A 26,676-nucleotide genomic window follows, 5' to 3' on the forward strand; every position below is an offset into this window, starting at 1 on the left:
AACAAGATACTCATTAGAATTCATTTCCCCAACACGATAGCATCTCGCTGGGAGCAGTATACACGTCCACGGCCCGCTCTCCTACATTAGTAGCCTGGTTGAGTGTTCTCAGATGAACCATATAATTAAATACGGATACCAGACCCGGCGCGGCGTTGTATGTTTCCGAAGCTTTAAACACCATATCAAAAAGACCAACGCATACTAGGCCCTACTAGGCGTTTCGACATTCACATGCTGCTTATCTAAGGTACGTATGTAAAGTATCCTAGTAGGCATGGGGAAAGGATAAACAACGAACCCAGTCATTCCAGCAAGGACCAGTAGACTGTTCTAAATACAAGCAACTACGGGCTTACAACTTGTCCGCTTTTCATCAATTTTTTCTTTCCCGGAGGAAGTTGAGAGTGTAAGGGGGGGGGGGGGGAGATGTAAATTTAGCACGGGGCTCTATCAGAGGCTCGCCACATCGCGGTGTAGAGACTGTACAACGTTTTGGCTGGAGCTGTTTCTGCTGTGCGCTGCGGCGCCACCTTGCCCTCAATCTACATGAAACTGAAGTAGCCTGATTTCTACATCGCTTTCCCCGCACGGGACAGACGCTCTCTTTGCATCATGAACATCAGTCTTCGAAATGGACCTGCTCTCGGTCACCGCATCCGTGATCGCCATCATCCAGGCTTCCAGGGCATTGGCGTTCGCAGTCACGGCACTGCAGAAACTCCGTAGTGCCGCGACCGAGTTTGGCGAATTGCTCACCGAACTCGCCACCTTGCAAGACTTGCTTGACAACTTTCGCGAAGCAATAGAAGTCGTTGCCGACGCGCCGAATCGCATCACCCAGAGCCGCAGAGGCGCTACGGAAGTTTAAAGAAGACCTGGAGAACCTGGTCACGGAATTGCAGACCTTGTCTGCTACCCTGATTGACAACAGCTCTGGTCTAAATGGAAACGGAGAGCACAAGATATCAGCCGTGCAATGGCGTATGAGATATGGCAAGCAGGCGCGACAACTGCGCGACAGGGCAGCAGTCTGTCGTAATCACCTGTCGACCTACGTTGAACTTCTTGGGCTTGCGCAGCAGTAAGCCCCTCGTCACTGACGCTGATCCCTACTTTGTCTCGACTAACCGCCTTTTAGCCTTCAACAAGCGAAGACGTCCATGGATATACGAAACCTCATCATGTCATCCTCCTCAGCAGTCAGCAATGAGTTGCGCGGGCTTCGCTCCGCTTCGCGACAACAGGATGCGCTCATCCGTTCATTATCCGGAGGCATTGACAGAGGATTCAACGACGTAGGGAATGAACTTTCCCAAGCCATGCGCCAGGCCAATGAACAGCGAGATTCCCTGGCCATGGACATGCAAGGTCTTATCAAGTCATCCTCTTCGGCGCTCGGCGATGATTTACGCCTTCTCCAGTCCGCTTCACAACGCCAAGACTTGATCATGCATTCCGTCGCTACCGACCTCGCCAGGGGATTTAAAGAAGTAGCTCATGAGATCACCAGAGCTACCCACATGGTCAACAATCGCCTTGACCTTTTCGAAAAGCATTTCTCGAGCAAGGTGGTGCTGACACAAGGAAATTTCCGACGTCGGAGCCCGCTTCTGCTTCGTTCTTCGGGGCCGCATCCCTTAACTTCCTTCGACGAGAGGTGTGATAGATAATGCAGGTGCCAGTGCCACGCAACGACTACCATATACAGCCCTTCCCGCGCGCGGGACCTGGTCGGCTGGCTCATGATACGATACACCGGCACAGATGTGTTTCGATTGGGGCGATGTACAGTCGAGTCGTGTCGCTCGACGGCTAAGCAGTCCGCCACAATCGTCTATCGCTTCCCCCAGTGGCTCCTTGATTACACTGTACACCTTTACGCTGGTTGGGGATCGTTGACCAACGCCGGAGCTTCGTTGCATCTTTGGACGCCACGGATTACGAGCTTAGAAAGCATGTTCATGACAGCCACTATTGCTAAGGATATAGTTGGATAGAGAGAAGCCTCAGGACTAAAGAGCTCCTTCCCTCCGACGTCTTAGCTTCCGGAATCAGTATCATGGCCGTAGGTATCTCTTCTGCCTAGTGGGGAATAATCTTAGTCGTTCTAACCGATATAGTTTGCTCTGGATCAGATGCTCTATGATGCCGTTGAATTAATGCTTGATATGGGGTTCAACCCCCAATTCGCAGATATGATTGGCCAGTAAGTGCAGGCGCCGAGTCCGCACCTATCACAGGAATGCGCCGTAGTTCTAATCAATCATCTGCCAGGTCTGCGGTTATGGTAGTCAAAAAGCACCTCCTAGATCGGCCGGTTCTGCCCGGGAAACTTAGGATTCTCCAGCGCATCATCGACACTGATGAGCATCCAGCTGAAATATCCACCATGATCCGCGACGCCCTGCTCGTCAAAAGTAGTGCCAAATTGACGCTTGACCAGGCCCTGGTTGCGGAAGCAGCCCACATAAATGAACTGGACGACATCGGCTACGCCCCATTGCATTGGGCTGTTATACGTGACAGGGTTGAGGCCGTAGAGATGCTTATCCAGCATGGCGCTACGATCAACACGCGATCCAGAGATCACGGAGTGGTACCGTTGCATCTTGCAAAATCAGGGGTGGTGGCCGCGCTATTGCTCCAGCATGGGGCAGATATGAAATCTAAAGCCCTCTATGATGGACTGATGCCTTTACATTGTTTCGCCTATAATGGCTGTCTTGGACCATTGAAGGTTTTGCTCGAAGCTGGGGTTGATCCAAACGCTGAAGATAACGTGAGGGCCACGCCGTTACATGTCGCATCTGTCGCGATATTGACGGCTACGGATTGTTTTTGTGAACCTGCCAGCACAGGCGGCAATTGGAGAGCAAGTCCGGGCGTTACCCTGGGCCAGAGTTCAGAGTACCGAAGCACCATTTGCCACCTCATCAAAGCTGGGGCCGACGTCAACAAGGCGGGTCGGGATGGGTTACCCCCGGTTGTAGCGGCCGCATCAGTGTTCAATATGGCGGCTCTAAGGCAGCTTCTAGAACATGGCCCAAGGCTGGATCTGGTGGACAAGCACGGCCGGGGTATTTTGCATTATGTGATCAGATGGTGTTCGCTCGAGGCAATCGCATCTCTCTCAGCGCTGGGCTTACAAGAGTTTGATCCCGACGTCCCGGACACACACGGCGATCCCCCTTTAGACCTGTTCGGTTTACGAATACGGGGCAAACTGGTCGGATTCCATTGGCAAACGGCCCAGGCGCTGGTCTTCGAGGTTTCTGTGCTTATAGTAAACATCAGGGAGCGAAACTGGAGCTCAGGACAATTCCTCGAGACTCGGGATCGATTAATGGCGGATGGGTCGCACCAAAAGCTCAAGAAGTTGATGGGTTGGCAGCGGCAGCAGCTCCATGACTGCCCAGAACTTAGCGCCATGCCGTAGGACGAGGACGATGTGTGGTTTGATGAGTTTCCGGACGACGAAGAGCTTGCGTGCTACGACATTACGTCTCTGTTCGAGCCGGGAAGCGGAGAACGCCAGAAAGACGAGCTCGATTTGCTCGAGCAGGACGCTGAGGACGATGGGGATTTCTACGATGCCCTGGAATACCCCGTCTCGTAACTGTCGGATAAGGGTCAGCACAAGGCGAAGAAAGAATTAGTCCGCTTCTCACCTCAAACTTGTAAACAAAATTGGTTGATCAGTTCGTTAGTCCATTTAGCGGCATATTCAGCCGTCTCAATTGACCTGCACGCCACCTAAGAACCACCCTACTGAGGAACGGAAATGTAGTAAAAAAGTATCCCGGGAACGGTCGGGATATCTCTGAACTTAGATAACGAATTGTGACGTCACCTTTACACGAAGCACTCGCAACTATCGAACCAAGCGCGTCCGAAGCTGGATTCGTCAGAACCGCTGAACCCCACTCCACCGGCTGCTGCCCTGGTCCGGCCAGGTAACCCCAGACAGTGCAGGGAAGCCAGCCATCTAATAACCAGGCGACTGGGAGATTGAGGTTGGGAATCTCGTCCGTGTCTACGTGTAGACAGAGAGGCCCGTTCGACTATCAGTTCCGGCGAATGCATTGCACCCTAATTATCAATTTGAACTCGCATCCACTTATCCAACATGGGGCTGGCCTACTCGGAAGCCCTTGCACAACTGTTACACATCGCTCAGCGTCAAGGAAGCTCTCGTTCTGCACCCCAACGCCATGTCCCACTTTGGGAATCAACAGGCGGCATTGTAGCCCACAATCTCGCCTGTCCAAAGTCGATTCCTGAGTATGATACCTCGGCCATGGACGGCTATGCCATTAACTCGGCAGCCACCACTGGTGCGGCCCCGGAGACACCGGTGCTATTCAGAGTCGAGGGCACTCTAGCAGCAGGCGACCATCCGAGAACGCTTCTTAGGCCCACAGCCGATACGGATGACCAAGTCGAACCGTGCATCGAAATCATGACAGGTGCCATCTTCCCCGAGTTTGGACCGAAGGGGAAACCCTATGATGCCTGTGTCAAGGTAGAAGATACCGTCCTCGTAGACGGTGGCCCTCCCCAAGCGCACAGCGACAGACACATCCTCGTGACAAAACCGGTTGCACCGAACGCCAACAAGCGCTTTGCCAACAGTGACATCCGCAAGGGAGATGTCATCCTCAGCCGGGGGGAGATTGTCGGACCATCTCACATCATGTCTTTAGCCGCTGTCGGCCTCGAGTCTATTCCACTTGTGCGGAAACCTCGCATGGCTATTTTCTCCACGGGGAGGGAGCTCGTAAACGGACAAGGAGCCACCAGGGATGCCAATGGCCCGTACATCACAGCAGCAGCTAGGGAGATGGGTCTCGATGTCGATTTTCTCGGCATTGTTGACGACGACGCCGTCAGCTTACATTGCCAAGTGGAAAAGATGGCAAATTCGGGGTTGTACGACCTTGTGATTACGAGCGGGGCCGTGTCCAAGGGCAAGTTCGACCACGTTCGACATGTTCTCGAGCAGCTCAACGCCGAAATCGTCTTCCACGGCCTGGCGATACGGCCGGGCCATCCAGTGCTATTCGCTCTCCTACCCGCCAAGGACGCAAGGAAAACTGCCTTCTTTGGGCTACCAGGCAACCCGGGAGCAGCAGCTGCCTGCTTCAGATTCCTCACCGTCCCCTATCTTCGCGCCCTTCAAGGGCAGCCCGCGGAACGGCCCATCCTGGCGAGACTCTCAAGCCCACCGGGCGCAAGCCAGCCCAAACCCGCACAACCAACCGACTGTTTCCGCCACGGCATCGTATCAATATCTCTCGAAGGGCAACTGACCGTCCAACCCAGCGCGGACCAAAGCCCCGCCAAACTCGGGCCCTTGCTCAGCGCCAACTGCTGGATCCATTTCAAACCCGACTCCTCCCCTCCACCCGCATCCCCAGCCCTCCTAGTCGAGTGCTACCCCCTCTCTCCGACGGGGATCCTCAACCTCCAGCCCAGCTACCCCAATTAACCCACCTCCCTCTCCTCTCCTCTCCTCGAAGCCAACAACCTCGCCGCCTCCGCCCATTCCTCGCGCGTATTCACCCCTTTCAACACCTCCGCCCATTGGCCCCCCTCCTCCCCATCCAACGTCACCTCCCTGCCCTCTAACTCCTTTATTATCCGGCTCGGCCCACACCCCCGCCCCCCAGCGCCAGCGCTAGCGCCCGTGCTCTCCGTCGCGCGGTCGCGCAGCCGGCCCAGCGCCGCGGGGCCCCACACGCCCACCAGCGGCTCGCGGAAGCCCTCACGGTTGCGGAAGCACGTCACGGGGGGTTGGTAGGCGTGGCAGAGACGCCGCAGGGCGGCGGGCGTCAGGAAGGGGTGGTCGCAGGGGATGACCAGCCACGTTGCGGTTGGAAGGGCGTGCGACGCCGCGAGCAGGCCTGCGGCGGGGCCGGCGGAGGAGGTGAGGGAGGGGTCTGGAGCGAGGTCGTACAGGAGGGAGATGCGGATGTGCGGCGGGATGCTGGGTCTGGGGTAGCATGCGGTTCCGGGGGGGGAGGTGGGGTCGGTAGTAGGGCTGAGGGCAGTGGTTGTGGCGATGCTTGGCGGGGTGAGTGATCGGAGGTAGGGATCGAGCTGGGAGTCCTGGGCTAGGGATAGGTAGATGGCCTGAGCGTTTGGCAGGGTGCGGTGGAGGAGATCAATTTGGTGCTGGTAGAGCGGCCGGCCATCGGGCATGGGGAGAAGGTGCTTCGGAGCGCCCATGCGCGTGGACTTTCCGCCGGCTAGAATGAGAGGCGTGAAGTCCATTGTAGCGGGTTTAACGAGGGGTTCTGTTTCAGGACAAGATAGTTCTAGTGGGCGTTTGTCAGCTAGGGACTTGATGATCGGATGGAGTGCGTCGTTTTGCGGCGCAGAGCAATGTACCCGAACAGCGTGACGTCATATATGCCGATGGAGCGCAGTACAGAGCTAACCCCATGATCAGTAGTTGAAGATACTAGTGACCCCTCAGAGTTGTAAAAGTTCTATTTTCTTTTTTTTTTTTTCATAACGATGCAAGGTTACACGCCGATGACTTGGGGATATCTTTTCGATCTGTCAGCTACAAGGTATAATAGACGAACCGTTGCAATCTACTTGCGAGAGCATAATTACCAACAAGACGATGCAAGCTGCGCATCAAGAGCAGACTTGGGTACGTGACCTTGCGTTGCTGCCAAGCTTGACCGTACGGCTGAGCTCTCGCAATGGTGAGGTAGCATCTCGCTAAATATAATATCACCAATCAGCGTGCAATTCCCATCTTTCGTTTCACCGACGCCAATGCGACATTACCCAAGCGATAATCTATATGTTACCCAGAGGTCCCTCAGCGCCGGCTTTTCTGCGGGCGTGAGCCAATGCCAAAAGGCTGCCGCCATTCCACAGCGTCCAGCTCATCAATGAACGTAGTATTGCAGATTGCCATGATGCCATCAAGAGAGAAGATTGTTCTCCCCCCGCTGCTACCATACTAATTATGACCACACGAATGCTGAACAGATCCGAGCACTCCGGTCAAGGAACGTTCCTGATCGGCAGAGCAGTAATTAACCCACCACTGCCATGCCTCTTTTAGCAACATTTTGAAAAGCGCATCGCAGGAGTCTCAGCCTTAGGATGTTACGTCTCCGTTCTGCGACGTTGCGGGACTTGCTATATAGCTCTATCGGTGTTCTCACGAGTGTTTCGACAGTCCTGATGTAGGCGGCGGTGCGCATGAAGATCCGCTAGGCAGCAGCTGTAAAAAGAAGACCGTCGTCCTTGACTACTGCTCAAACTTGTATGCTCATCGGGGACTCGAATATACCCTACACTCGCAACAATGGGGTCCATCCATATGCAGGAACCGGTTGGCGCCTGGGCCCCTAGCCCTGATAGTCTCGCAGCTAACGCGCCCGCCGCTATCGACCGTCGCCGCCCGCAGCTTGTTATCGAGAACATCGCCGACAAGGATAGCATGCAAATGGTGGCCGAGGCGATCACATGGTCGCCACCGTCGCCATCCCCTTCACCACCGTCTGCTCCGCGCGACCGCCAGTCTCCCATGCGGGTATGGATGGTAGAGATCTTCTTCTGCGCCATGAGTCTTGCATCGTTCATCAGTTGGTACTGCTTACCCACGAGGGCTGATCCGTTACTAACACAATCGCCAGCTATCATCGCCGTCCTCCGTGCATATGATGGCCGCGCTCTCCCCGAACTGCCCATGCACGTCACACTCAACACCTTCCTCGCCTTCTTCACCACCTTGACCAAAGGCTCGTTCATGACTTTTCTCGCCGAGTGCATTAGCCAGTGGAAGTGGAATGCGTTCCACACGTCGCCGGGTAGGCCGTTGATCGATTTCGACGTCTTGGACAGAGCCAGTCGAGGAGTAGCCGGATCGATAGCCCTGTTGCATAGACTGAAATGGAGGTAAGCGCACTGCGGCAGGCCGTCCTTGTGAACTATCTACTAAATGAAACCTGCGATTTATAGGCACCTTACCTCATGTGCTGCTATCATCACCGTCATCAGCATTGCAACTACGCCCGTTACCCAACAAATGATATCGTATCCCACTCGGAGGGTCGCCAGCGGCGAGCCCGTCTCAGTTCCTTACACCAGACGTTGGGGGGCGCTTGCAGACGCGCTTACAAACACTGACCTGGCCAGAGCCGTTACGGAAGGCATGACACGGAACACGCAAGATCCTATGGAACATTTCCGGCCGCTCTGCCCTACGGGAAACTGCACCTTTCCCAGGTACACTTCTCTGGCCGTCTGCGCGCAGACGGCTGACATCTCGCATCTCCTCAATGTCACCAGGATCGAGAACTCGCAGCCATCGGAATGGTTTGGCGGCCCCGCCTACATTCAACTGGGCATGGACGAACCAAGGACTGCGTACAACGTGTCGCTACCCAACGGGTTCGGCATCGTGACGCCCGCTCCTTTCACGGCGGTGCAACGCACGGGGCACGCACCCATCGCTTTTGCCTCGGACCCCAATGCCAGCAACTTTACAGCCGTGGCCCACGTATTCAATATTTACTCAAACGAGGGAAACGTGTCGGATCCGGCATACCGGCCAACGGATCCCCGGCCGGGGGGCGTGTGGGATTTCCGCGCCGTCGAGACTCTCTACCACTTGTGCGTAAACACATACCAGACCGAGGTCATTGCCGGCAGACATTCCACGACTGTCGTTGCGTCGAGCTACGCGCCGCTGCTGTCGGCCGAGGGCAACCAGCCAGCGCCAATGGTAAACTGCTCGACCACGTGGGACTTTGAGGGCTCCGTCGGTTCCTGTCCGCCGAACCAGGTTGCCTCTGACGGTGTCACCATCCTTCGCGATCCGGATGACCCCGAGGGCCTTGACCCAACCCGCAATTTCACCATTGAACGGATGCGAGCCGGGGTGCTCTCCCAGAGTTTGCAGATCTCGGTGCATCTCGATATCATCTACACCGGAGAGTGGAACAGCCACATAATCTTCAATGGACCTGCCACCGTGCCCTTCTTCACAGCACTCTACGGACGGAAATTCAATGTTACTACCCAGGAAGAACACATGGCCAGATTGGCCGTCTATCACAACAACACTGCCATTGCCCTGTCCAACTAGTGGGTGCCAGCGCAAGCCGTGAAATACCAGAGTTGATGACTGACGCTAGAGTTTGTTATTTATTAGTATTCGCGCGGAGTCGCCCGATGTACAAGAGGTGGCCGGTACGGCATGGAAGGAGGAAACATATGTCAAGATCCGGTGGGGCTGGTCGGCTTGGCTCGCCGTTCAGCTTCTGGCATCGTACGTGCTGTTAGCCTCGACCGTCATACACACCCATCGGACAAAGGCACCCGTGTGGAAGAGCTCGGCTCTGGCCGTCATGATGGCCCCCACCGAAGACGTCCGGTCTGCTGTTGGGTCTATGGAGGACATGAAGGAAGGCGAACGACACGCGTCGTCCGTCAAGGCCAAACTGAAAGGAGGGAGGCTTACAAGTGTTGTGGAAACCCCTTGAATGACTTTTCGTTTTTTTTGGTTAATAGTGAGAGGCAGTGTGCTACCGGTAGCCTTGGAATCGGTCGAGCCACAAGCCAAAACTAGCAATATAACGAGCTCTAATTAGTATCCTGATCGCGCTTGACCGATTTTCTTGCCAGAACCGTGCCCCGTCTCTTAGCGATTCAGTGACAACCTCCCCGCGTCACAAAACCCTCTGGCCAGCTACCCCAAACCCCCTCGCCCAAGCATAGCCAACCAAAAATTGAGTTGGGGTAACTGTTCCCAAGGGACGGGGCCCCTCAGATCAAAGGGGAACACTTACCGGGACAACGCGCCGGGGTCTGGAACTCGCTGAGGACCCATTTTTAATTTGCATCATAAGTTGGGCCCATCTCGGCCATTTCTCTTTTGGACGGGACACCAACTCAACGCCTTCTTTTACACTTGTTGCAAGCTCAATTGAAAGTTTTCTTTGCGTGCAAAGCAGCCTCCTTCCGATTAGAGAGAGCCCTGTTTGTGTAAGTTGTTTTGATGTTGTCTAGGCTGTAAAGACCCAATTTTGTTGGGTAGTCTTTTCCAAGGTACTTTACCTAGGTAAGGTGTCTTGTCAGTCTGGTATATTGGCCACCTTTGCCCTCCGCCTTGTTTTGAGGGGTAGGCGGGTGTAGGCGTGTGTCAGGTTTCTGCACCCTTTTAACATCAGTCCCTCGATCAAGACACATAAATGCAATTTTCACACCGATTCTCGGTGTATCCCTTTCGCCAGGCGTTGGGCGGTGTGATATGGCCGTCTTGGTGCAGGTCCGGGAGCGAGGAGGCCGGGAATTGCCATCTTCAGGGTAGCCGAGAGCAAGGTCCGTGTGGTGGTGGTGGTGGTGATGGTGGTGGTGGTGGCTAGCGGCTTGGATAGAAGCAGGGGCCTGCGGGAAGCCAATAGTCGCGGGGTGCCATCCTTGCATACAGATGTACGCGGTTTCAATATTTTTTAACCATTGTCACAGACAACAACTTGGAAACAAGTCAAAGCTTCAATGTCCGGCCTCGGAGAAGGAAACAGGCAGCCCCAACTGTAGTGTACGCCAAGGCACAGGCCACGGGAGTTTACACGCTTTGCGATTGTTGCCCGAGGATCCAGTCAGCTACTGTACCTAACCTAGGTAGGTAAGTTCACTGAATGCAGCCGCAAGACAAGCTGGGATCATGGGTGCTCAAGATTCCGTCCTACTGCAGCCCTGGTCAGCACACCGGTCCGGGGTTGCGTACAATAGCTCCGGCTGTCAACTGTCAAATGTCAAACCAAGCAGGCGGGCTTCATCGCTGGGCCCCGCATTTTTCCCGGTTGAATCGTCGGCCCTGCAACTTTATCTGGCGCAGCAACAGGTGTGGGACTTGGCGGCAGTCGATGGCCTTTCGCTCCGGGCTCATCGATTGCAACTCGCAAAACCCGTTTCGAGTCGCGTCGCTTGCGCTTCCGCCTGTGTTTTGCCGGCGCCGATCGCACGAATTAAATGCGCCGGCTAGATTGTTGGCGTGTTGCAGCTCCCCGCGTTTTGCCCTTAGGCGAGATCAACCCAGATGAAAATTGGAACTGCCGACAGCTTCATTCGGAGCGCAAATGGCTGCCATGGCGAGTTCCCGTCCCCCTCCAAAGTCCCTCGCTAAGACGAATGCCTCGAGCAATTTAACAGTTAGCTGCAGGCGGCAGAGTAGCCGAGGGCTTTGACCCCGTCCAGCCCGCCCCAACTCTCATGCTTCCAGCCCTTTTCGGCTGCGAAAACCTTTCAGCCACTCAGCACCGAGCCCGCATTGCCCAGCCCGACAACCTGGGATGCATCCTGTTTGCTCGTGCTCGTGCTCGTGCGCGCTGCGCGCCGAGCCAGACGAGCCAGACTTCGCCATCGACGGGCGAATGGGGTAGAGCAACGGGGCACCCTGGATCCGGGACGGAGGCAATATCCAGTCCCACTGCGAACCGGGCGTGTTCGGTTGGCGAAACACAGGCCAGGCCGTACTTGTCGTCCTCGACCTAGTGTGCTAGTCCCGTTGAGGTGGGAAGAACCCCTGCCGTGAGATCGTCCCTAGCGGGCCCATCTCCGGAACGGAGGCTTCGAAGCTCAAAAAGGTGCATCAACCCCCTTCCCTCCCTCCCTCCCGGCATGCTGAAGAAACCCCCGCCCACAACCTCTCTCCCTGGGTGGATCGGCCGTTGATAGTTCGTCCAACTTCCCACGGCTACGAGACTGCGACTTGTCCTGCGATTCTCCCAAGTCTGCCGACTGAAAACGCGTCTCATCATGTCGAGCGCCGCTCCGGCGCCAGGAGACGGGCTGGCCGCTCCGAACGGCACGATGCCGCTCAACGGCACAGTGCCGCTCATTCCGCTCGGCATCCCGGTTTCCGACAACGCCGCCTACCTCGCCCAAGTCTTCATCGGCGTGACATCAACATTAATGGCCTTGTGCATCATCACTTTTGGCACGCGCATCTACCAACGTGTCGTCCCGGTATGGAAAGTCGGACTAGACGACTACTTCATCGTGGCCGGCTTCGTAAGCCTCCCCCCTTTTTTTCTTCTTCTGTTTCCCGGCCACACCACTGAGGATGCCCGCTCTTATATTAACATGAACAGATCCTCACAGTCGCCGACTGGGCCATGCTCTTCCCGCAAATGGTGCCAACCCCGGGCCTGATCCCCATCGAGCGCGGCGTGCAGGCCGGCAAGCACAGCTGGCTCGCCATCCCCATCTGGGGCCTGTCCATGACGTGCATCAAGATCTCGATCGCCCTGACGCTCCTCCGCATCCAGGGCAACCACCGCAGCTGGCGCATCTTCCTCTACACCGTCATCGGCGTGCAGGCCATCTACGGCATCGGCAACACCATCTTCGACCTGGCCATCGCCTGCCAGCCGCTCGCCGCCGCCTGGGACATGACGGTCCAGATGCAGGGGGGCCGGTGCGTGTCGACCGAGGTGATGCGGGGCGTGTCCAACCTGGGGTCGTCCATCAACATCACGACCGACGTGCTGCTGTCGCTGGCGCCGGCGACGTTCCTGCGCAAGCTGAACCGCCCGCTGCGCGAGCGCGTGTTTGTGTGCGTGCTGATGGGCATGGGCCTGTTCGCGAGCTGCTCGTCCATCGTCAAGACGGTCATCATCAAGGACTGGGGCGACCCCTTCGCCCCGGTCGACTTCTGGGCCATGGGCGTCTCCATCTGCACCTGGACCGCCCTGGAGCAGCTGCTCGGCGTGCTGGCCGCCTGCGTGCCCGCCATGAAGGGCACCTTCCAGCGCTGCTTGGGCGCCGTCGGGGTCTCGCTGACCGAGTCGCGCTCGCAGCAGAGGTCCGGCTACTACGCGAGGAACAGGAGCGGCACCGGCGCGGGCGGCGCGAGCGCCGGCGCTGGGGACCTGACGGCGTCCGGGACGTTGAGGAGTCAGAAGGGCCAGAGCGACGTGCTACGCAGCGCCCAGAGGTTCTCGCGCGGCGGCATCTTGAAGGAGCAGACAATTGTGGTCGAGTACGACGAAGAGGTGTGTATCGACTTGCCCGAGGTTCGGCGGAACTCGGCGGCAAAGTCGTCTGTTGGTTCCTCCGGCTCACAAAGCCCCGGAGAGCCGAGGGGAAGGTGGGTCGAGCATCTACCTGCTCATGCTGTATAAGTAGTTCTAATGTAGCTTTTTGATACCAAGTAACAAATGACTTCAAGTTACGCTTCCCTTTTTCAATGAAGCTTTGCGTCTATGATGCTATGTCGTCCGTGCTTGAAACAGTTGACCCTGATGATGAGTTGAGGTGCGTGCACGCCGGGGTAATTAATCCTATGCGCGCGAACAGATTAACCTTAAGAAGATCTGATAAGGTCATGCCGCAGACAAGCTTTCACGGCGATCTCTTGGCATCTATAACACTCTTAACTTATGAACCTCTATAAGGCGGGGGTTAAGATGAATGGCGAGTTGAACCGTCTATATAGGCCGCGACCTCCGCATATCCACATGGCGAAAAATATATCCGGAGGACCAGCCTCGGCCCACGGCCTCTCTGAATGCCAAATGCATGATGAAGTGTTGCTCTGGGTTTTATACGGACATTTCTTGTTCAAACATAGCATCGCTAAATAACTAAGGTACCTTATACAACAACAAACAGTTTCGCTCGGACGCGGGGGTGACATTTCGCACGGATCGATTGCCTCGTGAGACGAACGCACCGGTTAGGATCAGTCTTCAGCTATGCCGGGGCCGGCAGAAGCTGCCCGTTTGCCATCGTCGGAATTGGGGGTTAAGGATTAAAGCCACTGTTTCTAGAAAGGTTCGCCCCTCGAAATCTCGAACACAGTTCTGTTCTAAGCGGGGGCCACCGGGGCCACCGGGACCCTCCGTCTGGCCGCTGCCATCCAGCCCGACCGCACTCACTCCGGAGTTCGGCGCTGTGGCCGGAGCTAAGGAGAGATATCCGAAGGGAGAAAACAGCATTGACAGAGTCGCAACGCCGTGGCCGACAGTTCATGCTGGTATTGGCAAGTTGGACGACGACTTGGGGTGGATTAGTGAGCGCAATCGCGCTGACAAAGAGTGGTATTTTTATCAGGGGGTGATCAATGTTACATTTGATGACTGATTAATACGAGAGGTCCATCACGGTTGGTGCGTCGCGGGCTCCCGGCAGTGCTAATTAGCCCGAAGCGTCGTCATTCCTGCAGAGCCTCTCCTGGTCGTCTGCAAATGTTAGCTGCACCCCAAATGAAGCTATGGAGGATGGCCAATCTCCTATCACGGTTATTGCGTGGTCAGTTATTGTCTCCGATACTTACCCTTGCTCCCGGACCGGGTTTCGGCGTTTGGGAACAGACCGTCAATGTTAACCCCGACGACGGCTTATGTAGTTTGTAACGGCCAGTACAGCCTTTGCGCCTAACGCCGGAGATAGTACTGAAGCGTAGTGTCTCAAGCAATATATAAATGCGTTTTACGCTCAGTTTCTGGATTCGGCTTTCTCACCCAGTCAATGTCATCACGTTCGAATTTCCCACACTTCTACTACTCTCGGAAGACCCATACACCAGCTCACGTTTGCATATCCACCTATCAAAAGGTCCCTCACCAACACTCGCCGTATCATCATGGCCAACCAGTATAACGCCCAAACCACCGGTTCCGAGCTTGTCCGAGAACTGGCGGATAACATCAAGGGCAAGGTGATCCTTACCACTGGTGTTTCCCCCGGCGGACTGGGTGCTCGCTTTGTCGAGGCCGTTGCCTTGGCACACCCCGCTCTTCTCATCCTCGCCGGCCGCAACATCGCAAAGGTGCAGCAGACAGCAGATGCTTTGGCCGAAGCGCACCCTGGCGTAAAGACCCGCGTTCTGCGCCTCGACCTAGGTTCTCTAGCTGCTGTTCGCGAAGCCGCCGCCGAGGTGAACTCCTGGGACGACGTGCCCGCCATCGATGTCCTGGTGAACAATGCTGGCATCATGGCAGTGGAGTACTCATTGACTCCAGATGGGTTCGAGAGCCAATTTGGCACCAACCACCTGGGCCATTTCCTCTTCACCAACTTGATTATGGGGAAGGTCCTGGCCGCTCCCAAACCGAGGGTGGTCAGTGTGAGCAGCAGCGGGCACCGATTTAGCCCGGTGAGATTCGACGACTTGGACTTCCATGTAAGGCACCTAGCATCTGGATTGCGCTGTAATTTCGGGGAAGGTTGCTAATGGCGCATCTGCAGGGAGGCGAGAACTACGACAGGTGGCGGGCCTATGGTCAAGCCAAGACGGCTAACATGCTGATGGCGCTCTCCCTTGCAGAGAAACTTGGAGGGAAAGGCCTGCGAGCATACAGCTTGCACCCCGGTTCCATTATGACGAATCTAGGGGTTCACCTGGATTGGTCCGCTGATGTGGAATCCCTTCGTATGTCAGAGTCACTGTCTGAACTCTCCCCGGAATACCCGCCCCTCTAACAAATACAACAGGTGAGGCGGATAAAGTGATGGGAAACAGAGAGGGCTGGGAGGACTTCAAGATAAAGAATGAAGACCAAGGCATTGCCACTCATGTGCTTGCTGCTTTTCACCCCAGCCTTGAAGGTATGATGTCGTATTTTCTCCTTTGTGTTGCGCACGATATCTGATGTGGGTACAGATCATAACGGCGCCTTTCTTGAAGACGCACATGTTGCCGACCCTTGGGTGGAGACTGTGAAACCATGGGCTACAAGCCCGGTCGAGGCGGAGCGACTGTGGAAGCTGAGCGAGAAGTTGGTTGGGCAACAGTTCTCCTATTAGCATGGTAATTAAGGTAGTTTGGAGTTGCTAGGACCGGAGGTGAGGCCGGGAGATACGGCTGTATCTCCGTGCGCTTATTTTTTCGCCGTCCGCCAAGTAGTAGTAGACACCTTTGTAAAGACAGTCAAAAAGTATTAGTTGTCCAATTCTTCCGCAAAGTCACCGATATGCAAATAACGTGCGTGATAAGCGAGTGCGCCAGAGAAGCGAATGCGCCACTTTCCACGCGACACCCTGCCTTTACACAAAACACCAAATTACTCTACAACCAACGATGGCAATACCTTCGTACGAAACAAGGATAAATCTGGCCCTCGCAGCTCTTCAAAAAGACCCAAAGCTTAAAGTCCGAGCTATAGCAAGAACCTACGATGTTGACAAAGATACTCTTCGACGCTGACGCGCCGGCCGACCTTCACAGCACGATATTCCAGCCAACTTACACAAACTTACGGATTTATAAAAGCAAACAATTGTTTAATATATAACTAAGCTCTATACACGCATATTCCATCCTCGGCTCTTATATATAGAAGATATGGCCAACCGATTGCTACACGATCGCAACGCACTGCCTATTAGTGTTACGTGGTAAAAAATAAGATAAAATTTGCGCTGTCTAAGAAAGCTCTGGGCAGAGCGTGCGGGAGCACCGAAATATATGACAGGAATGGGTCAGTGCCCAGGGAAGGTTCTAGAATCCTGGGATCACATGACCCCTGGGATCCTGGCCGTCTGGCCCATCTAGGCTCCCACCACGTAACAATTAGCGTACAATAGGCTCACAACTTCGTTAAGCGCCAATTAGAACTTCGGACGCGTTTCATACGTAAATACGACTACCAGAGGGCTAAATACGAAGATCCAAAAATTATTTGCAAGTGGTTTGCACTTATATATAACATTAAAGTCAAATACAGTATTCTCGATATCGACTTATATAACTTCGATGAAACTGGGTTTATAATAGGCATTATTATCGCCTCTATAGTAGTTACTATCTTAGATGGTCGTAGTAGAGCTAAATAGGCCTAGCTTGGCAATCGAGAGTAGGCTATAGTTATCTAAGGAGTCAATGCCTTAGGCTGGGCTATCCTACTATTTATTATCTTAGCTAGGTAATATCACCTCGCCAATTAGTATCAAGAGTATAACCTTCCGGCTACCTAGAGTATTACAACAACTAATATAGTTAGACTACTAATAAGAAAGGCATAGATTAGATTCGGCACTTCGATTTCTATACAGTTGTGAGGACCGACTGAGCGGGGCCGGCGTGAGGCGCGGTCCGGAAGCCCTGGAGCCGTAGCGTAATGAAATGGAGCGGAAAACACACATCCACTCCATCAACAAAACAACAAAGATAACAAAACAAGGGGAGAGACAACGACTGAGAAACCCGACAACAAACCAAGATTCCCAACAACGTGGCTTGGACCAAAGTAGCAACAAAGACAGGCAGGACTCCCTCTGATCAGAGGGAGGCCGCAAAGACAGCTCCCAATGGAGCAAGCAAATCGAAAGAAAGAATTGGTTGAACTGTTGATCTTGATTGTCCTTGACTGTCGAGGTCGACAGTCAGGACAGTCTTAAATACAGAAAAAAAAGTGGGTCCTCAGTCCGATCACCTGATCCAGCCCGGAGGGCCGGGAACCCGATACCCCGGACCTACACCGCCGGACCCGAAGTCCCAGAGTTGTCTTAGAGTGCTATCCAGCCAGTGCACTATCCCCCACTTCAGTAAGCGAGCCTCAGAAGCAACAACGGCACTAAGCTGTAATGGCATAAATAGCGCGTCAGATGAGTGTCGAAGGAGCGCACTAGCAAGGAGGACGACAAAGCAGCAGAGCGGGGAAGTAAGCCCTAGCGATACTGTCACGGGCATAAGAAGGAGGGCGGGAGACAAAGCTTAGGAAGGAGGCAGAGTTCAATGAGACTACCATCCCACCTCTAACGAGTACTCTACTCCTGCGTTGCATGTGCACTGCTCGTACCCAGTCACTCTGGTCTTACTACCCTTGGATCCTTGATTCTCACAGCCGCTCGCTTATATTCGCCGCTCGCTTATCAAATACGTTAAGATAAATGCATTTATAGAAGACGGCTTGGTAGTACCAGAAATGCCGAATTGGCGGCGATAAGCGGTCTCGGTAGCGTCGAAAGCCCTAACTAGATCTTTAGCGGCGGCAGCGATCTTCTTACAGCTACGGCGAGATAGCGTAGAAACTTGAAGGCAATTACCCTCCTCATCGAGCTCGCCCTCGGCGTCCTCTATACGATAATCGACGATAACGCGAGCCGTATCGATAAGGATTATAAGGTCGATAGAGTCGCTAACTATTCCGGTAGCGGCCTATAATCGTTAGTTAATCCCCCGCTAATCCGTTGAAAATATATATAACTTACCGGTATATACAACTCTTTCTTTACGTTGTAATAGGAGCAACGCGAGGAGGTCGACTACTTGAAAGAACAGTTAATTATAAGGACCTTGCTGGAACGAGGGTTGGTGTTTTTAAGTGCCGAGCGAATGCATTTCATATACGGCGTAACCTCGGCGGCGGAGGCGGCGAAAACGTCTATCGCAACGGAAAAGTGGCTGAAATGATAACGAGAAGAGAGGAAGAGAGAGAGAGGGAAAGAGAGGCGAGGACAGGTAGCGAGTTACGTATAGGAGTAGAGTGAAAAGCGAGTAAAGCGATGTATAGAAGAGGGCCTGAAGAAGAAAAGTTTTGGAAAAGGTAGGAGAGGAGAGGGGTATTTATACCCGAGTAAAGAGGGTCAATATACGTCTGCAATTTGCAGTTGTATATAAGCTATGCAATTGCAAGAGCGTGTATACTATTCAAGTTCTGCGAAAGGAGTGATATGTGAAATCGGATAGAAATCCAGACAATTTGACGATAATTTGGAATGCATACCGGAGCCGGAAAGTGGAGTACCAGCACCGCAGAGCTGCACGACCTACCAAACCCGGGCAGCGACCGAAATTTTGCTGAAAACCCCTCGAGTACAAAAACTTGTCACCCCTTACCAAAGTCACAATTCTTTCTCACCACGCAATCCCCGGGGCAAAGGAGCCCTATGAGGTGCAGCGCTTCAATCCTTATCCAACTTTATGCGGTTCAAACAGCACTCGATACCTACCCGATATCATCCTAACCACTACCCTTCCCTGAGTTCAGATAATGTGAACCTGAGGACAGGTTCTATAGAGGGGAGGATAAATTGTAACGAGAGCCCTCTAGGCCAGACCGGGAACCGGCTGAATAACGGTGGATGATGTCACTGTACTAGGGTAGATAAGAACCTTGTGGGAAATGTCGGATGCACAGCACCTCTGAACGTTCGGAGTTGAATTTTGGATGGAAATTCAGGATCGAAATTTCAGGATGTCTTCTTTTTTTCCTTATCTAACGGAGGTGAACTTCCTTCTTATTCCCAATTTCCTGGACCACGGAGACCCGGGTTGACGGGTCTCCGAGAGATCGGATCACACTTATCCGAGTCACACTAATCTGGATCACACTGATCCGGGTTCGTGTTTTGCAGATCCAGGATCCAGCTTCCTGACCCTTTTGACACATAACCCTTTTTGACAGGAAACCTTCTTACGCAGGGAACTTCTGATCCGTAAGGATCAGTCTCTGTGTAGTCAATGACAATAGGAGGCTGTTCGTGAAGCTATCGCCCACTGATCGAACCCTTTTCGGTACTGAGACATCGTAGTCCATCTCCCTCAACGTGTTCCCAGAACAACCCCCTTTACAGTACGACTCAGAGAGGGTGATATCTAAGCTGGATATACGTATTCGAACCCTAATACCTCTAGCCTCAAATCTAGGTATGGCATTACCTTGGCTCTCCTAAACACCACACAACTCTCGAGAAGCCACTTCACAGTCAGAGCTTATCAAAAATCCAATATCCAACTATCATAGTAACTCTCCAACACCTATGCTGGCTGCTATAGACCGATTAGCTAAAGGTACAATGGCTGTAATACATGAGGTTGCTCTTCTATATGCAGAGGTCTCGGTACTTTGGAAGGCCAATAAAGGGCTTAGTAAGCGACGGAGAGCTGAAAAAAAAAACACGTGTATGGCTTGGAGGGTCACTTACTATACAGGAGGCACAGGATCTACTAGATCAAAAGGCTGTGGGTGAGCAGCTGGTCCAGGAAACACGACAAAGTGTTGGTAGTATAGGGGAGTCTCGTACGAAGATTCGGTGTTGTAGCGTGTGCGGCAAGCCTGGCCATAATACGCGCACTTGCAAGGTGGCTACAGAATCGTCTGATTCATCTGTTTCCAATTCAGTTATTACTATTTCCTAGTGTTGTGGTTGTGTAATTGAGGGTAGATGTAGTAGGGTGGTGGAAAGTGGCGCACTCGCTTGTCTGGCGCACTCGCTTATCACGTACGTTACGCGTAAAAGCAAGTTTAGTCGTAGAAGAGATTAGTGATACGGAGTCTCGGGTGCTCGGACCTGCTGAGCGTGAGGTACCGCTTGTACCTTTTGACCCACTTTTGTAATCCCATATCCATAAGCCAATCAAATCGCATAGGTAAAAGTCATGGCAGCCGAGGGCTTGTTAAGAGCCCCACACTCTACAACGCACAGATCATAAGAACCTCACAGCCGCCGACCGGAGGAATGAGGGCTGTAGATTAGAGACTAAGGTACTTTCGAGTAGGTAGGCAAAGCAAGGTAGACAGTCTGAAATCGATCGTCTTCCGTAGCGTACCATCACCCACTAAGGAGAAGTCGCCCCTACTAACAAGTTCGGTAGATGCTCGGATAGCCATCTGCAAATTGTTAAAGTGATCAGCTAATCGCATATTGCAGGTGCTGAAGACAACACACCTTGAAGATATCAGAGTTGCGGTGTTGGAGATAGGTCCGAAAAGTGCCGCATCAGTATCACCGAGGCTGGCTCTGTTTTTTTTTTTTTTTTTTTTTTTTTTTTTCCCGGGTTGGGAAGGGGGGGGCGCAATGAGGCCATCGACAACAGAGTGAGATCCCAGATATGTTTGGTCTAGAAATACCTGTTCGCTCACTGTCCGTCAGGTATAACGCCTCTTTTCTATCAAGAATCTCATCGCTAGAGCTACAGGATCACGCCTAACCCCTCCGGTTCATCTGCAGCTTCGGGTACTACAATTCGCTGCTCACCCCACAGACCGAGTGTCGCGATATATAGTACGGTGAGACGCTAGGTGCGGCGCACACACGACACGAGCGTGACCTTCAGCTACCTAGGTACCGGGCAGAAGAAACGCAGAAAGGCGGACATACTCATCGAATCCGCATACAGCCCCGACTTTTACCAACAAACATTTCAACGATCAAGTAGGAAGGACGCATCCTCCCGCGCCCTACTAACTTCCCATCGTATCCGGCATGTTCTCGAGGCATTGTTCCCGTAGTCAGGCCTAGGTGCTTATGAACCGCACCAGCGAAACGACCACTACACAATTTACGGATAAAATTTGTATCATCGGCTCCGTGAGGACCTTCTTGCTACGACCCGACACATTTTGAGTAGGACCTCGGGGGCAGACTGACCGTAATAAAGGGATTTTTCGCTATTGTCTGTTCAGCGACCCCCCAGGAGCCTGGTCAATATCAACGTTATCAATACCGTGTTCTACATGGACGGGTATCTAGACTAACTGATAAGTAGTCGCATTTAAATACTAGTAGCAATGGCCCAAGACCAGACTAGTGTCATTCCTAAAACGAACCCGAGTCAGAACTACCTATTTTCAGGAGAAGAACAAGGCTAGCGGGGTTAACTACCTGGTCGAGACCATCGCCGGACTCGCTACATTGGACGACGGTCACGACCTTACCCACCGCCGAGGGTACAGAAGTTTGGGGCCGGGCCAAAGTTTGTTGAGCTGTGGCTAGACTCAGGCCCACCGGCAAAGCCAGATCCGTCCACCGAAGCCAGCGGCAGTCAGGTGAAGAAAACGAAGAAGGATAAGACCAGGGGATGCCTCAACGTTCCAGTCAGATCGTCATCACGGAGAGGCCGGTACATCAATATCTAGGGATTTCCCCCAACAGTGAACGCCCCCGCAGGGCCTAGTCTTGTCCTTCGCGTGCTCTTCCACATCTCGCTCACTCGTTCTTCAGCCTCTTACGGCCAACGCGCGACTGCTCCTCCCAGCCCACCATCCGCTTCGTGCTAACGACGGGGATGCTGTCCTTGTGCCTGTCGATTACTATGGGAAACTGAATGTTCGCGCTTCGGCCAAAGACGTATGTCGGCTCTGGAGCCTTGTTCAGCACGAGCCTCACGGATGACGAATCCGCCGTTGGGTTGATAATGGTCGTGTGGAATCCATCTTCCAGGACTGACTTGGGAACCCGTAGGAGGTCGGCCGTCTTAACCGTCCCGTCGGCCGCGGTAGCCTGCAAAACGATTGCTCCAACGCTCCTCTCTGTCATCAGGAGGGAGCGGTGCATGCCGGATGCCGAAGAGAATACGAGGCTGTCGTTGGAAGATTGTATGGCGGGTGCGAGCGCATCTCTTCCCGCCTCGACGACGCCGACGAGGTCCAAAACACCTTGAATGTTCGAGCGCCCCGCCGTGGTACAAGCTATCGAACTATGGCTCTCTGGGGCGGGCGATGGGACGTGCTTGGTATCCTCAGCCGGAATCTGCTCCAAGCCTTCCGCATCAAAGTCCACGAAATTGGCCATGAAGTCATAATCACCACTCTCAGTCCAGTCCCCTTGGCAGCTTTCTGATGCGTTATCACTTAATTCTCCCGGGGGCGAGCGGTCCCATCGCAGCATTTCGTAATCCACTTCATATAATACTGGGAGTGATCCCTTATCTCCGCTGAGCATGGTGCCTGTGGGCGAGAATGTCAGGTTGTCGATTCTGCCGCTGAAGAGCTCCCTTGGTGCTTCATCCTTGACATCAAACTTCCAGAGGTAGACAGCCTCACTGTTCCCGATAGCCAAGTATGGCGCCGAGGGATGAAATGCAACGGGTTTGGTGACGCCTCCCACCTCGTCCATGAGCCCGGTGCTGGCAATCTCTTCGTATAAAAGCTCCGCATCACCATTCCCACAGCCGATATCCTTGAATACTGCGACGGAGCAATGATAATATTCTCCGGGAATTGAGTCCGTGGTGTCCACATGGGAGATCGGCCCGGAACGGATGGCTGCGAAGTACCTGCCATCTTGCGAAAATGACACGGCGTACCACACTTGATTCGACATGTCCAACTGCTCTGCATATATTGAACGAGGTCGTTGGAGAATTTCCTCGTTGGTGTTGCGAATGCCCGAGCTGTCGATCTTTTGGAGGGCGTATCCATCGGACGCCAGACGCACGACACAGCGCAGCACAACAATCGTCCTTAGATCTCGGCTGAAAGCTGCAGGAGCCCGGAAGTGACCAGTTTCTTCGTGATAGAACGTTAACATCAGCATCTGGAATATCTGGTCCCACGGCATATCGACGACCACGTCGATCAGTTGTGCGTTTTGCGACTGGCCCAACGAGCTTGAAGTAGGTCGGATTTGGATGCGAGCCCGCCAACCAACGGATAAGCGAGCGGCTATGGACGCTTTCTCGCAAGCTTCTAGTGGACTGATATCGGATCCGGAATCGGAATCTGTGTCATGAACCGATTCATCGTCCCAAGGACAAGACGCGGCTGCCCCAGGATCGGGATGGGCGTCGACCCCGCCAGCTTGCATACCAAGGAGAGTGTGCTCTTCTCGCAAGTAACATCTGCAAACTCATTAGGGACTATTGCGTGGCTTACGTTCAGGCTCGGCATAGTTGGGGCTTGAACTTACTCTGGTGGGATGAGGAAGACCGACCCGATCTGCTCTCCATTCTGCGAGGATTGAGTCAGCAATAGGGTTTCCACGACCTTGTCGTGAGACGCCGGGCAAGTCGGGTCCGAAGCAAAGTGGGCTTGGCCGACCCCGGTCCCCGGAACCCTGGGAGGGGGAACCAGAGCCCCGGCCTTTGTTCCCATCATCAGCTCCGACGTATGGAATATGTTTATGCTTGGTCCCCACAGCTCACACGGCTCTTCGACCAACAAATGCGCCCACTCTTTCTGTAGATATTCATAGTCAGCTGCTAAGAGATCGATGCCCCTCCTGAGGCCTAGGAAAACGTCGAAAGTGTGGTGGTCCTCGGCATGCCCATGCGGTCCGTTTGCTTCCGATTTTCCAACATGCGCGTTGGAAAGATGGACTGCGAGATCCCGAACGTGGGGTGTAGCGCCAAAAGCCCACACTGACTCTAGCCACACCCCAAGGGCGCGTTTCATCTGGAGGAACTCCTCAGTGACTTGGGCGAATGTCAAACAGGCCCGCGAGAATTCGGACATGCACAGGTATGTTTTCCACTTTAAGCCCTCAACGGCATGGGTTGGCCAGTCCAACGCGTATCTGAGGAGCGGAAGGCTGGCCTCGACGTGCGGAAGATGGGCGTTGATCGTGCTTGAGCCGCTAAGAGGACCCTGTGGGACGTCGTGTATAATGTATGAGAGGCAAAGGCTGGCAACCGATATGTGCGTGGTAGCAATGTCGATATGGTATACTTTAGGGCCTCGTGGCTCAAAAACCCTCCATGCATCGGTAAGGAATTCTTTGGCGGACAGATGGATGAAGTGGACGGTGTCATCTTGGTGGATTTCTACCAAGGCACCACAGATTTGGATAAGAGACTGCTGGAAGTTGGCGATATAGTTCAATTCGGATGACTTCTTCCCGATTTGCACCGCTAACGCGGTACGGAGCTCTGACACCTTCAGCGGCCGGTGAGCCACGGCAATCCATCGAAAGGCCCGGTATGCGGCATCCCTCTCTTCCCTGAATTTTGTCTGGATTGTATCGAGGATTTCGGTATAGAGTGGGTTGAGTCCTTCAAGGAGATTCAGATGAGAAATTGCCCTCAGCCGTTCGCCAGGCGTGAGTGCGGGACATTCCAAGTAATCCATCAGGACCCTGGCCCAGAGAAAGAGGGAATTAGCTCTCTGTGCGATCTGGCTGACAGACAGCTCAATATCAAGAGCCGGAATAAGCTCAGATGTCACCAGTTGCTCCATACGGGGCCGAACGTAAGCGGCGATGTCGTGCGTATTGGCGCCGAGTTGGAGCCGGATATGTCGGCAGCGGTGTTGCCATGTGAGAGGAACAGCGACATTGGGTCGGCTGAATAGCAGTAGCCGGCAATGGCTAGACCAACAGATAGCGTATAGCTTGTCAAGGAAATTTCTGGGAACCGAACATTCGTCGATCCCGTCAAACACAAGAGCCGTGGATGGATATCGCTCAAGGAAGAGCTTCAGGATCACGGCCACTTCGCCCTCCGAGGCAACCGCCTGGCCGGAGCCCTCCACATCCATTAGAACAGTCGCAGCGTCAATCAGCTCTTTGTCGTCCTGGTGTTTATGGATGATCTGGCTCAGAATGGCTCGCAACGCCTGTGCTGGCTCCCTGTGGCGAGAGTTCATCTTGTTGAAGTGGAAGAATGCCACTGTTTTCGTCTCGTCTCCACGGCACGTTCCGCCGCTCTCGGATTCTAGGTCTTCTATTGCTTTGACAGATAGGACGGTCTTTCCGTATCCCGGAGAGCCATATATGAATAGGGCTCTTGACGATTGTTCGGGCTCCGAACAGTCTGTTTGTGGTTCCACCCAGGATTGCCGCCATGTCACGTAGGCGTCGTTCTCCAAGAGCCACGATCCCGAACAGGCTACCCTTTCCCGTTCCGGGGCTGCCATGTACTCCGGGGCCTGGATCCAAGCCTTGATATCGCGAACTTGACGTCGCAAGGCTAGTGCCTCTTCCCTTCTGGACTGCCCTTCCCTAATCTCCCGCTCTCGATTGCATTCGGCGACGAAGGCCTCAAAGTTCTCGTAGTGTCCCATGAGCTCTTCCCGGTCAGCGAGATTCAGCTCCAACTCATACATCTTCTCGTATCGGTCCAGCCGCGCGAGCAGGTCTGAAAATCTCGCATCAAATGGCTTCCAGAAAATGTCTTTGACAACATTGAGCTTGTACCGGACACCTTTGTCTTTTGCGCAGAAGATGTGGCAAGCCTCTTGGCAGAACTGCATAATGTCCTTGAAGATGTAGCCGAGCGTCTGTGTCAACGCCGCGTTTCGTTCAAGGTCTGGACGCTGGCGCTTTCTCCTGTTGAATAGGTCGATGTGTCGCCCAAAGTGGGGGAGCTTGGACGCAATTCGGTCAAACATGTCGGCGAGCTTCTCAAAGAACACAGTGTAGTGGTCACAAAGCTGTTATCTGTCAGTACTCCATGATCCGACCGCTTCAAGTTCTGAATGAATGAGATGTCGGTTCGAGAGGCAATCCATTAAGGTACCTTACTTGCCTTGAACACGAGTCGAACGGCTCCCCATGCCAGGGCTGCCCACTCAGGATGCGAACTGACTACGATATTGGTAATCTCGAAGAAAGGCTCCCATCGCGTTGCGAAATGATTGATTTTCTTGCAACATCGTAAAAGGCGACTCTTTTCCGGGCTCTTGGCCGCTTGGGCTTCGATGACCTCCAACATGGATCCACAGCTGCCAAACTGGTCGAATGCTGCACGCTCGTCCTGTGGAATTATGGCTTGAAACTTCTTCAGCGCCTCTGCGAAAAGCCCTAGCGCGGCAGACTGTCTGGAGCAGATGGACAAGCTTTTAGTGACTGAAGCAATGGCGCTGGTTCTTTGGGCATAATTACCTGTCCTGCCCATCGCTGGGCATGCCCGGCTCGTCAGCGTTCCCATGACGCCACTGCGACATGATCTCTCAGCTGCGTTTGGGAATGGGTTCTTTGAGGAGGTTGAAATGCGAAGGCGCAAAATATGAACCGTGGTTTGAACTTGTTTTAACA

At 53.7% G+C, this 26,676-nt stretch overlaps 7 protein-coding genes across 7 annotated transcripts; 5 read left to right on the forward strand and 2 right to left on the reverse strand.

Annotated features, from left to right (window-relative positions):
• Positions 1 to 634: 634 nt before the first annotated feature.
• Positions 635 to 3,619, forward strand: MFIFM68171_08004 (uncharacterized protein; the record flags this gene model as incomplete). Its single annotated transcript, XM_071063424.1, has 6 exons — positions 635 to 811; positions 867 to 1,084; positions 1,142 to 1,571; positions 2,124 to 2,209; positions 2,278 to 3,286; positions 3,440 to 3,619. The coding sequence occupies 6 exons, from the start codon at positions 635 to 637 to the stop codon at positions 3,617 to 3,619; spliced, it is 2,100 nt and encodes a 699-aa protein (XP_070919525.1).
• A 510-nt stretch (positions 3,620 to 4,129) lies between these two features.
• Positions 4,130 to 5,491, forward strand: MFIFM68171_08005 (molybdopterin adenylyltransferase; the record flags this gene model as incomplete). Its single annotated transcript, XM_071063425.1, has 1 exon — positions 4,130 to 5,491. The coding sequence occupies one exon, from the start codon at positions 4,130 to 4,132 to the stop codon at positions 5,489 to 5,491; it is 1,362 nt and encodes a 453-aa protein (XP_070919526.1).
• Positions 5,492 to 5,561: 70 nt separating this feature from the next.
• MFIFM68171_08006 (Molybdenum cofactor biosynthesis bifunctional protein) lies at positions 5,562 to 6,276 on the reverse strand (the record flags this gene model as incomplete). The annotated part of the gene is made up of 2 exons (XM_071063426.1): positions 5,562 to 5,567; positions 5,617 to 6,276. The coding sequence occupies 2 exons, from the start codon at positions 6,274 to 6,276 to the stop codon at positions 5,562 to 5,564; spliced, it is 666 nt and encodes a 221-aa protein (XP_070919527.1).
• Positions 6,277 to 7,333: 1,057 nt separating this feature from the next.
• Positions 7,334 to 9,515, forward strand: MFIFM68171_08007 (uncharacterized protein; the record flags this gene model as incomplete). Its single annotated transcript, XM_071063427.1, has 4 exons — positions 7,334 to 7,613; positions 7,665 to 7,926; positions 7,990 to 9,117; positions 9,185 to 9,515. The coding sequence occupies 4 exons, from the start codon at positions 7,334 to 7,336 to the stop codon at positions 9,513 to 9,515; spliced, it is 2,001 nt and encodes a 666-aa protein (XP_070919528.1).
• Positions 9,516 to 11,793: 2,278 nt separating this feature from the next.
• On the forward strand, positions 11,794 to 13,160 carry MFIFM68171_08008 (Rhodopsin domain-containing protein; the record flags this gene model as incomplete). Its single annotated transcript, XM_071063428.1, has 2 exons — positions 11,794 to 12,048; positions 12,129 to 13,160. The coding sequence occupies 2 exons, from the start codon at positions 11,794 to 11,796 to the stop codon at positions 13,158 to 13,160; spliced, it is 1,287 nt and encodes a 428-aa protein (XP_070919529.1).
• Positions 13,161 to 14,623: 1,463 nt separating this feature from the next.
• Positions 14,624 to 15,786, forward strand: MFIFM68171_08009 (Short-chain dehydrogenase; the record flags this gene model as incomplete). Its single annotated transcript, XM_071063429.1, has 4 exons — positions 14,624 to 15,163; positions 15,229 to 15,412; positions 15,475 to 15,588; positions 15,644 to 15,786. 4 exons carry the CDS (start codon positions 14,624 to 14,626, stop codon positions 15,784 to 15,786), a joined length of 981 nt encoding a protein of 326 aa, XP_070919530.1.
• A 6,126-nt stretch (positions 15,787 to 21,912) lies between these two features.
• Positions 21,913 to 26,585, reverse strand: MFIFM68171_08010 (NACHT domain-containing protein; the record flags this gene model as incomplete). The annotated part of the gene is made up of 4 exons (XM_071063430.1): positions 21,913 to 23,545; positions 23,614 to 26,072; positions 26,168 to 26,459; positions 26,524 to 26,585. The coding sequence occupies 4 exons, from the start codon at positions 26,583 to 26,585 to the stop codon at positions 21,913 to 21,915; spliced, it is 4,446 nt and encodes a 1,481-aa protein (XP_070919531.1).
• Positions 26,586 to 26,676: the final 91 nt, after the last annotated feature.

Source organism: Madurella fahalii (genome assembly GCF_045866475.1).
Source record: "Madurella fahalii IFM 68171 DNA, scaffold_4, whole genome shotgun sequence".
In the NCBI taxonomy this organism is placed as follows: Eukaryota; Fungi; Ascomycota; class Sordariomycetes; order Sordariales; genus Madurella; species Madurella fahalii.